This window comes from Bombus terrestris, chromosome 16, assembly GCF_910591885.1.
Source record: "Bombus terrestris chromosome 16, iyBomTerr1.2, whole genome shotgun sequence".
NCBI classification, from domain to species: domain Eukaryota; kingdom Metazoa; phylum Arthropoda; class Insecta; order Hymenoptera; family Apidae; genus Bombus; species Bombus terrestris.
Window position 1 is genome coordinate 7,505,656 of NC_063284.1, and position 12,437 is coordinate 7,518,092.

At 32.7% G+C, this 12,437-nt stretch overlaps 1 protein-coding gene and 1 long non-coding RNA gene across 2 annotated transcripts; one reads left to right on the forward strand and one right to left on the reverse strand.

Annotated features, from left to right (window-relative positions):
• Positions 1-593: 593 nt before the first annotated feature.
• Positions 594-6,245, forward strand: LOC100651105 (sodium/hydrogen exchanger 9B1). Its single transcript, XM_012317923.3, has 7 exons — positions 594-1,353; positions 1,977-2,152; positions 2,412-2,533; positions 2,601-2,762; positions 4,388-4,534; positions 4,976-5,077; positions 5,638-6,245. The coding sequence occupies exons 1-7, from the start codon at positions 758-760 to the stop codon at positions 5,899-5,901; spliced, it is 1,569 nt and encodes a 522-aa protein (XP_012173313.2). The 5' UTR covers positions 594-757; the 3' UTR covers positions 5,902-6,245.
• A 998-nt stretch (positions 6,246-7,243) lies between these two features.
• Positions 7,244-12,433, reverse strand: LOC100646758. Its single transcript, XR_007226730.1, has 5 exons — positions 11,975-12,433; positions 11,644-11,863; positions 10,979-11,252; positions 10,772-10,899; positions 7,244-8,677 (listed from the first exon to the last, which is right to left on the reverse strand). It is a non-coding gene; the product is annotated as an uncharacterized LOC100646758 (long non-coding RNA).
• Positions 12,434-12,437: the final 4 nt, after the last annotated feature.

Consider the following 12,437-nt stretch of genomic DNA (forward strand, 5'->3'; position numbering starts at 1 on the left):
AAAGAGGAGGGAGGCCAAGTGGGACCGACCAACAGAAGCCGAGGAAGATTTTGCAAGAAAAGCCAAGAGAACGCGTCCTTCTTGTCGAACTAAACCGACGAAAAAAGGAAGCGCTGATGCAACTACCATTTTCCGTGAAAACCGATCGAATTTCATTGCGAGTCGACTTTTAGATCGGCAGACTTTTCCTGCACAATAGTTTACTAACTACAAATATTAGTGAATTTACAAATAACATATTAAAGGTTATAAACTATTTTTTATCATTCTACAACAAGAGACCATTTTCCGGTAATTTGGGTAAACCAATAAAAACCAGCACACAATCGATCAAAATCAAATCACTTTTTTTCTAACAAATACAGAGATAGCGCTGTATCCGAATATTAATTTAAGTAAACTGTATTGATACTAATAATAATCTGTAGTTTGTGAAATATCATGAATAACATTAGTTCAATCTTGTGAGACACACAATCTGAACGAATCTTATAATAGAAAACACAAATCGACTATGGTTATCGACACTCGATGCAAGCAAGTATCGATCAGTACCGTTCAAAGCGGAAGAAAACAATCGAAGAAAACCTTAACCTCGATGTCACAGTGTCACGATTACTATACGTGGAAAGAATAATCAGTTCCTATGTTAATCGACTGAATCAGGATTCGATCGATCGAAGCTAGAAAGATTACGATAATATCAGTAAATTAAAGGACTAAAATTTGAAGCAAATAGAAACGAAGATTGTAAAAAATGGATAATGAGCTACAAAACGAATATGAGGATATCACGTTTTGTCATCGAATAACCATATTTCCTCCTCTGATACGCAACGCAATCGTAATGAAACCTATTTCACAGTGTTTCGGATACAAATTTATCACCTGGGCAAAATTATTCCATTTAATGACTATCGTATTTATAATGTGTATGGGTTGGGCGGTTTTATATTTTATACTGGGCGACACGATGTTACCGACAAACGACGGTTTTGGTTTATACATCCTCGCGTTATTCTCAGCTTGGCTCGGCTGGTGCTTGTCATCAATTCCTTACTTAAGGATTCCACCGGTGTTCGGCATGCTAGTCGCCGGTATAATAGTTCGGAATTCTGGACTTTACAATATTCACGAGGAACTCGGTGCAGTGACAACCTCTAAGATCAGAACATTTTGCCTAACCTTTATCATGATACGCGCTGGACTTCAGCTGTCAACTACCAGTCTGGGAAAACATAGTATTTTCATAATGATGCTGGCCATCGTTCCTTCCTCGATCGAAGTTCTCGTTCTCTCGATATGCTGCAGATACATTCTGTCGTATCACTGGGACTGGTCCTTTATGGCTGGGTGAGTGAGCAGTCTAAAACAAGACAATATCTTTTTGTTTTTTGGCAGATACCTGGCAAAGCCATGTTTTACAAAATACGATATATTTATACATCGTTAATTTTCATATCCTATTTCTATTAAACAGAAAATGGACAATTAACGGTGTGTGCTTTGTTATATGTATAATAAAGACTCGCACATATAGCATCAATTTTCTGATGCTTATATTCAAAAGCGCAAGAGTTTATTAATACATACAAATATTGATGAACGCGATCGATGTCAGTGTCAATGTATAGTGATGTGCACATAATAAGAATCGTATATGCATGTCACAACAGAGTAATTAAATAAAATCTTGTCCCAAACTAAATTAGTTCACTATGAATTTATAGCATGCTCGGAAATGCAAAATGATTTTGAGTTGGTTTTTTTTATTGGTTTACACAAATTACTGGAAAGTGGAACTGCATTCTCATTGCAGAAAATCCCTCTTAATTGAAATACAATATTACAAAGTACGTTATATTTTACCAAATACGGTTCTGCTAGGAATATGCCCTTTTTTCCTTTTCGCGCTCGTTTACTTTTAAATTACTGACTATTTTTCGTTTTTATTATCAACTTATATTGGTGCAAAGAACAATACTCGGCTGTATGTCGCCAGTGTTAATCATGAACTCTATCCTGGCTTTGGCTGAACATGGTTATGGCGAAGACCATGGGCTCGCTACGATTCTTTCCACTGCTGCCTGTATCGACGTTGTGCATGTTATCTCCCTGTTCACGATTTGCTACTCATTCGTCTTCGCCAACGGTATGATCGTATAATTTAAGAATTATCTTTGTAACATTCGAAGAAATGTTAAACTATAAAGGATTCATATATTTATTTATGTATGATAATAACAATCATTAATTCGATATACGCAATGAAATTCTCTTCTTCTTTACGTACATATATTTTTCGCGTCTTTTGATCACCATTTTCATTAATTTTAACATTCACATCTGTTGGTGAATGAAGGTGAATTTTCGTCTACAATAAATGATCGATAATTATAATTGTTTTTCAGACGAGGATAGAAGCAAATGGTGGTATTACATATTATCCATCGGTATTCGTGATTCGATATTGGGCATTATGGCAGGAACATTTCTAGGTATCTGCTTCGTATTTATCCCTCATCGTAGCCACGTGAGTATCCTTTCTTTCACTTTCCTTGCCCTCTCCCTGTTTCCTCTATCGGTGTTCAACGAATTAGAAAAACTCCAACTGGTATCGAATAATCTGCTTGGTGCTTGGCTCTTTGATGTGCACAACAGCAACTGCTAAAATGACCATCTCTGGAGGAGGATACCTCGCCAGTTTAGTCATGTCGTTCGTCAGCATGGTTGGTTGGAGAATTTTGACCGTTTCTTTCGACGTAAGTGTTCCGTTTTCTTTTCATTGCGCTCGTCTCCTCATAGCTCATAAGTATTTAGTTTCTTTGATGAAACATGCACGAACCAAAAATTGCAGTTATTCTCGAAATTTTTGTGAGAAATGTCATTAATAAAAAAGTAATTTTCGTCTAAACAGAAAACAGTGATCACTAAATGCTCAACCAAACTCCTCAAAAAACTAAATGATTAAAAAAAGATGATTTTTAAACATTCTGGTTGCAAATAAACGTGATAAAGGATCAAAATGTTTTTTGTTACTGATAACCATCATCGATGACAGAACTTTTTTCTTGTTACGTCCTGCGATCCAACCACATGTTCTCGTCCATCTTTCGCATAAGATGATCGGCAGCTGTGTAAACATACTTGCTCGGACCCGCAATAATCCCAAGGAACCGTTAATTGCCGTCATACAATTTCGCATTTTTTTCTTTACTGTAGAGACTCTTAACTGCCATAGTACGTTCTTCAAGTCGAAACGTTCCGTGGGACTATTGCTCATTACGGTAAAACGTGGGATAAGCGAGTTTTCTCATGTACGATGTTCGAAGGCCATTTCTACCGTGAGCGACGTTGGTGGGGGGCGGTCAGCACCCATCACTAATTTTCCTTCTAGACATCACTGTCAAAGAAAATCACTTGCTATTAACTCTTCGATCAGAAGACACATCGCTGAAAACACTTCGATGTTTCTCGCACGCACCACTCGCAGACACTTATATTCTTCAAAAGTTGTTGGAAATAAAAGTTATATTTAAACTGTTAACTCAGCGTTACTATCATTCAAACCAGCCCTATTATCTTAACTAAAATAGGGGATCGACTGATTTGTGACGTCGATTATCACATCAAGAGGACAATTTACGACTCTCTTTGACGCGTTATACTGTGAACGGAGATGCTCCCCGCGAAACGGTCGAACATTTCTGGTTACCAATAACCATTATTGGTGACGAAATTTTGTTTTCGTTACTTTCGGCCATCGTTAATTTTGATTTTAACATTACTTTAATAATGATCAATACTATCTATACTTAGACGAAAGTCACCTCTATTCGTTTGTTATACAAGGGGGAAACATTTAAATCGCAACATCTAAATATATTTTATTAATAGTCGTGCGGAAAAACTCTAAAGGTCAAAGTGAAATTTCTTTTGGATATATTTATATAGATTAATAGATCTATCTCGACACTCTCTATAAGAAGGTATTAACCTGTAGTAGTTATTGATAACAAAAGACAATGTACTGTCATCAGTAATGGTTAGCAGTAACAAAGAAAAACTCCGTCGTGAAAAATGTTTATCAATAAGCAAAAAAGAATTCTGTCACGAATAATGGTTATCGACGACAACAACAACACTTCTCTCGTACATAATGATTATAAGCAAACGAAAAAGAAATTCTCTTATCTATAATGAGTTATCAGTAACCAAAGAAAACATCTTGATGATCTATAACAATTATTCGTAATCAAAATCAGTTAAACTAATCTACTAATTCTTATACTGTAACTTTTAATCATATTGGTTATAAATAAAAATTAGTAAATGTGGACGTAGATTTTGTGAATGATCGTATGAAAACACGTTCGTATGAATTTAGACGACGTCCTTTCGACGAGTGACGCATACACTTTGGCAGCTGGTTCAACCGATTTTGGTCGGAGTCATTGGTGCTGACATTGAATTCGTGAATTGGTCTGTATCCAGATTCGGACTCTATATATCGTGTATTCTAATCGGATTGATGGTAAATTTTTAATTAAATATGTTAAAACTTTATTTTCTTGAAAATGAGACCTTGAATGCAAAAATTTTATTCCACGTTTTTTACACATCTTTGCGTGTTCATAAAATAATCAATTATCTGTCGATTGTTTACTGATACCTAATAGTCGATAGCTAGCCAAATTCACATACGCCAAACGAATTTTCAAAGTCGGTTTTCTCAAAAACAAAACCTCTAATGGAAACAATTTATCTGATATTTTCGATTTGTTGTTTTCATGTAGAATCACTCCCCTTCTCTGTTATATCGTCAATACTGAAAAATATCTTGTATACATACATGAAAGTTTTCTACGATAAATGTTGAAATATTTTCGAGAATCACTGTATATGTATCACCAAAAATTGCAACTCGTTTCTTTCTTGTTATATACGCCTCCTTCGTTATACACAACGAACACAGGGAAGAAGTGCCGCCACTTATTTGGCGACCTGTCGTACTCCATTGACGTGGAAAGAACGATTGTTCGTAGTGGTTTGTTGGCTACCGAAGGGTACCATACAGGTATGCCATGAAGAACACAGGTATTTATCATATAGTAAGAGAAAATTATACAACCCTGGCTATGCTAGTTCTTTCGCTATAACTTTGGTTAGAGCCGTTAAAACAGTTTCTGTTTATATGTCTATAATATTTAGTTTATATATTTCGTAATATCATTATTATTGGCAGCAGCGATTATAGCGTAGAAAAAAGCTACTTACTCTCTTGTTACTAGAATTGACTTTGACAACATATTTCAAGGTCATCGAAATTGATGAGGTGTATCCTATTTTATACACTTAAACATATCGGATCTTTTTTAGATTAGCCAAATAACATTGAATTAACAAACAATCAGTGAATTAAACTAATAATCGAATTAATAAACCAATGATCGATTTTTCAAACAATAAGAGACAACGATTCAATAGTTAAAAGCAAGTAGCCTTACGAAATAAAAAAGTATTATATATATATACATATACATATAGAATCTCCTTGACTTCGCTTATACTTCGAGGTTAGGTGTATGTAATCTCGATTGCGCGAAAGCGAGATTTATCGATTCCTTGAATTTTAAGGCAGCTTTGGGACCGATGGCGTACGAACACTTGCGGAACGGAGAGGAATCTGAGGAACTCCAAATGGCTATGGACATCGTGAAAGTATCCGTGGTTACCATTTTGTTTCTATCGCCGATCGGAGCCAGTTTGATTAGCTATACGGGGCCAATTCTCCTTGTTCAAACTACCGCCGAGCAACGTCAAAGAGATCGCGAGTTGAGCTATTTGCGAATCCTCTCCTTTCTACCCATGTCAGAACAGATCCATCAACAGAACCCCTGATGCTCTGAAGTCCTCATCTTCTGCATACTAGAACCGATCGATCGCTCTCGCTTAGACGTTCTCAAGCTCGACGACTAACCGATCGACTAACCGAGTGCTCTTGATATCATCTTCGTGGGAAATCATCGGCGCTTACCGCAGACAACGAGTTTACCCAGTTTATTGAGTTTACCACGTGCTACAGTTTTCACAGGCAAACGCATCACCTCTATTTGATGTTATCCTTTTTAATTTACCATCTTCTGCCTAGTACTTGTATAGGAGGATGGTCTGCTGTAAATTTGTTATTCTTTTCATTATTATTCAACCGATTTTAGTAAAATAAACATTTTACTTTATCAAATTTTATAGTTGCATTGTTATAAATTGGAGGTTATAAATTCTTAATAATTATAAATTCTTTCTTTAAAAAAACTAAAGAGTAGAAAGACGCTGAGGAATTGAAGCTCTTTTTCGAAATTTTTCTACTCGATTTTTCTATCACTCGAACTCATGTGTTCTTAATTATTTCTGCTATTTTGGTTTGATTTATTTAAGCTTCTTCCTAGTATATTTTATGGAACAATTTACAATAAATAATTCCATTATATAATATACAATCGTTTGTCAAGAGATTGTTGTTACATTTGCAACGGTATTTTGCTGATTTTTCTGTAATCAATACAAAGATATCAATTTATTTTTAGTATTTAAATAAACTTCCAAATAATTTCTGATTTAAAAAAGTAACATATTGCAGATAATTGTATTTAATTGAATGCAAATCATTAAATAACAATGATGAAACAGCTACTCAATAATCAATTAAAATAAATTGTTAGTATTTAGAATTAAATCAAAATTACCTTCAAACACTATAAAAATACATAATAATGATATCCAATACTTCAACTATAATCGTAAATTGTCAGTTAATTAATAAATTAATCAATAGTTGGGCTACTATCTTATAATGTTATAATATAAAACATGTAATAATAATGATCAGTAATACTTTAACAAATTTCAAATTCTTAGCTAACTAATTAATAATACATACAATACTATCATACAACTACCTAAATACTTAAATTATTAAAAGTATAATTGTTAGTAAAATTAATTTAAAACTACTATTTTATTATGTTAAAGTACGTAGAAATAATATCAAATACATATTCTGAAAGATTTCAAATAAAAAATAATAGGTAATTAAGATATAAATTTACTATCTTATAACTATCCGAATAAAGAACATACAACATAGAAGTAATAATTAGTGAGATTAAACATTTTCAATAAATATTTATTGCAAAATATTAAGTACACGAAACTGCATTAATTAAAATTCATTTGAAAATACCTTAATTTTCACAAAGCCATCAAAAATACACCCACTATCAGCGAAGATTCACGGTAGACTGAGTAAACTAATCCTTCGGTCCCCTGACACTTCCGTTGCACCATTAAGATTCCCTTCTCAGCCACGAATTATTCTTTTAATATTCCTGGCTCCTAATTTTCCTAATTCTGCGCATAGTTTGCTCACATGACTACTACAAGTACTATTTAATTAAATATACAGAATGCTATATACTAGATATACTAGATCAGCAAGTTACGATTCTGATATTATTCAACACAAAAAACCTAACCTAAACTATTATGTGCAATTCATTCTTCGTATTTAAACGATAAGTTGATCGCTGATGTTTATGGAAATACGCTTTTTTTAAGTATAACTAAATAAATGAAACTTAAATTGCTTACTTAAATTACTTAAATTATTTCAACTACAAAATAGGACGAATACTATCAATATTTTGTATATGTTTGTATATTATGTATATTTGTGTACCCTTAACTGATAAAGTCGGTTAAATCATAAATGCATAAGCTAATCACAAATGTATCCTGTTTTCCTAAATGTTTATTTAGTATTTTCGACAGAGAAACAGAAAGAGAACTTAAGCGTGTTTTTTATTGTTGAAAATGTGGTCAATCGATGAACAATGCATGTACATATGTATATATATATGTAGGCCTATGATGGGCATACGAACATTTTACATAATTATCTAGCGGTGAAATAGTGGTAGTAACTAAGTATTACATAGTCGATGAAAAATACTAATTTCTTGATTTTGTAAACATTTATTTTATCTGAAAAGAACTTAAATTAAAGTTTGGAATCTCAAAAATGCCTTATCTTCGATATTTAATCAATAAAAGGAATTTACTGAATAAAATCTCTAAAGAAATACAGTAACAAGATTTTTTATATCAACATGCTTTATTGCACAGATACACTTTTCTTTCCATATTAATTACATATAAATACATCTATATACACTTTTCCTTCCATATCAATCACATATAGATATATTTATATTATTCCAACCTTATTAGCAACATTAAGTACATCATAATCACGAGTTAAGCGTACACATGCTTTCTTTTTACCATCTGGCCTAATTAACCCTTTGCCTACGAACAGCGCTTATAGGCGCTTAGCCATAGTCGCTGCCTCGGAGCGAACAGCGCCTATAGGTACTTAGCCAGAGACGCCTTCTCTGAGCGAACAGCGCCTTTAGGCGATGCATTCATTTATTATCAACAACTTCCCAATAATGCACATTCAATCGTTTTCTTTCGACACACTGGCAGCATACATATCTTGTTCAGAGTCTTTTTTCACAAAAATTAAATATAATATCCATAAATTGTACCTCCATCATGGACAAATTGATGAATATGGCCTGCGATGATATGGAACTGTCATCAGATTCTGACAATTCTGAAATTTTTGGACAAATTAGATACACAGGTAAAAATAAAAATACATATCACAAGAAGCGCCTACTGTCAAGTAGCTCGGAATCTAATTCCGAAATTAATCCACGGCAATTTCTTTGGAGTGCGCAAAATTTGATTCCAAAAGTTTTTAATTTTGATGAAAATCTACCAGGAATTAAAGCAATTATTGATGATAAATCATCAATATTAGAAATTTTTCAACTTTTCTTTTCCGAAAATATGCTTAAACATATTGTGGGAAAAACTAACAATTATTATACCACGAAAACTTCACACAGTAAGTGCTCATGATTGATTGCATGGAAAAATACAGTAAGCGAAATATATCGATTTTTTGCTCTGTCGATGTTAATCTCAAGAGTAAGGAAATTATCAATAGATGAATATTGGTCAACCGACGAATTGCTAGGAACAGAAAATTTTCCAAGAATCATGAAAAAAGACAGATATATATCTCTCTTATAAATGCTGTACTTTCACAATAACGGTGAGACAACAAATCAAGATGCGCTAATAAAGATACGGAGCATCATCGATAGACTGCGAAATTCTTTTTCATGATCATTTTACCCATATCAGCATTTATGCATCGACGAAAATTTGCTGCTTTTCAAAGGGCAATGTTTTTCCAAGCATTTTATTCCTTCAAAGCAAAGAAAATTTGAGATTAAGTCGTTTGTTGTTTATGACTGTCGTACCGGATATATTGAAGATTTTATTGTCTATTATAAAGCACGTACGAATATAACTAACAATAATCATTTAGCAGAATTTGGCAAATCAGGGAATATTGTCATGGTGCTGATGGAACCGTATCTGAATAAAGGTCATGTTTTGGTCACCGATAGCTGGTACTCAAGTCCAGCTTTATTTTCCCTACTACACCAAAATAAGCCAAATGCATTTGGAACAGTAAGGAAAACCAGACGTGGAATGCCTAATATATCTAATAGATTATATAAAGAAGAAGTTGCGTTTTAGTGTACGGATAAACTGTTAGTACTAAAATGGATGGACAAAACAGAAGTGCTAGTGTTATCAGGTTGAGTATGTAGAAACAAAGAAAAGTGATGTTAAAATGGGAGCACCAATACTGAAACCAAATGTCATAGTAGACTATAAACGCATTATAGGAGCGGTTGATAAAACTGATATGATTCTAAATTCCATTAATATCATTAAGAAAACTCTGAAATGGTATAAGAAATTTTTTTCCACATGCTTGAGCTTTCGATTTACAATACTTACATACTCTACAAAATTACGTCCAGAAAAATATAACATTTGCGAAGTTTCATTTATGCCTTATTCGAGAAATTCTACTAAAATATCCAAATGAAAATACATGTAGCAATAAGTCTGGAGGCCAAACTGCATCCAAAGATAACCTCTTACGACTGGTTTCAAGACACTTTCCATCAAAATACACCAATCCAACAGGAATGCGGCAGAACGGTCGGCGGAAATGTGTGGTTTGCAGCAAACACAAAATGCGAATCGAAACACGATTCCAATGTAAAGACTGTAACGTTGGATTATGCATCGAATCCTGTTTCGAATTATATCGTACGAAAAAAGATTATTGAAGATTATTAAAATTACTATTATTATTAACATTATCGTTTGTCGCAAGGAAAAGCAAAATGGGCTCCGCGCTTCATATTAAGAACGACAGACACATCATGCCATTAGCGCAGCTGATCTCCCACTGTCACACCAGCTGCCCAAAGTGCAATTCGTTCCTGAGCGCTCCACAGCAAAAAGGTTAAAGTATTAACTTTAGCCACATTAACGTAGTACAGTTTCTTAATGGAAGCTTTGATATGATATTTATTCGCAGGAGTATGTGCAATAAAAACTTGTGTTGTTGTCTTCAATCTTTTTCATGGCAGCTTCAGTGATCAGTGGAAATTTTATGATATTAAATGCATCCAAACTGAGGTAAATATAATTATTTTGGATATTTTTTATTTAGAATTGATTTTATATGATTAATGTATATTATAAAATATGAAAAATTAAATTTATATAAATAAGTAGATACATAAAAATAACACCAGTATTTAATGCTTACTGGTTTCTATTTGGGACAAATTTTCTCACATATTTGGAGTTTCTTGGTGGCTTAAATGTTTTTGTCCAATAGAAATATACAGATGCCTTTACTTTCTTTACTCTTGATCCATGAACACCTTTCAATATCTATAAATAAATGCAGATTCAGATAAATTATATTATATGTGTGAATCAAAATTTGTTTGTTAAAATTATGTATATTGACCTTTTTCTAAACTTTAAATGCCTTCTGAAGTGGCACAGCTGATTTTTCACCTTTCTGTATCTTTTCACAGGTTGAACATTTTTCTTAGATTTTGCAAGTATAGGTTTCGCTACAGGCAAAGTTCATAGCACTTGTTGATTTAGCAGCTGCTGCTTTCTTTGCAGTGGTGGATGTTTTCACAGCTGGCTTTGTAACTTAAATGTAGATGTTGCATTAATTGACTTCTACCCATTATCAATTTTCTTTTCTATCTTATTTTCAGCTGGTTTACTGGCTGAGAAAAAAACAAAACAAATGATCAAAATATTATACATACTATCTACATTTTATATTAGCAAAATAGTTGTAACACCAAATTCTTAATTATGTATAATTTCTAAGTTATACAAAGCATATACAAAGCCTTGATCGAAAATGATCTTGTTAAGTAATCTTTCGAAATGTAGGAAAGTAATATAACCATACTCATATTGATAATCTTTTTAAACAGAGACAAAACGGGCAACAAACCACATGGTTAAGGTTAAAACTGAACGTGTGTTGAATTAAAATTCTTACATCACTAATTTTATAAATTCATATTAGTCATGCTTTACAGGTTTGCAAAACATTTTTCAAATTTTTCAATAAAAATTTTACGTGTTATTAATAATTTTTTAATATACCTAACTTGTCCGTGCGCTTCGGTTTAGGAGCCATTATACTAAATAGAAAGAAAATCTTAACCCAAAACAGACATGTGAAGAATCAGTGACTTTATGCAAGCGGTTAACTCATTGTAATATCTGGTAATATCTAGTGATATTAAGGCGTTACGTTAATATAATCTTGCTTTTTCAATGAATTAAATTTATTCAGATGTAATTTTACACCTGTTTGAAGGAACTGTAAAAAGATCGAAATTTCTTTACAAAATACATATACATACATACAATACATATACATCTCTATTAATTTTATGATGGCCACATCTTATTGCATATTCCAAATACATACATATTGTTACTAATTACAATCTTTGCTACAGCTCCACGCAACCTAAATATAGGAAATCCTAAATTCTACATTGTTATATAAGAAACTTTTCACAATAAAACTACATTATTTCAAAGGTCATATTATTGCAAAGGTGCAAATGGTTTTTCATTGCAATTCTTTTTTCAAGGTCATCGTCATTTTTTCAAATGAAATCATATAGTTATTTTTTGATATTCTTGTACATCATGAAAAAATAAATGCAACGATCTTAATAATTATACCGTTCCCATCGCTTAATTTTGAGATATTTTATCTGAAGTGTATAAGTATATATCTGTAATATTTAATCGTATTCAATCGACAGGTGGCAAAAAGAAATAATTCAAATTCCTCAACTTTCAGGTAGAATCTTTTAACTTTCGAAAGCTCAAATGAAAACGCAAGAAATTAATTAAGATTAGTTTTATAAAAATATTTTTCT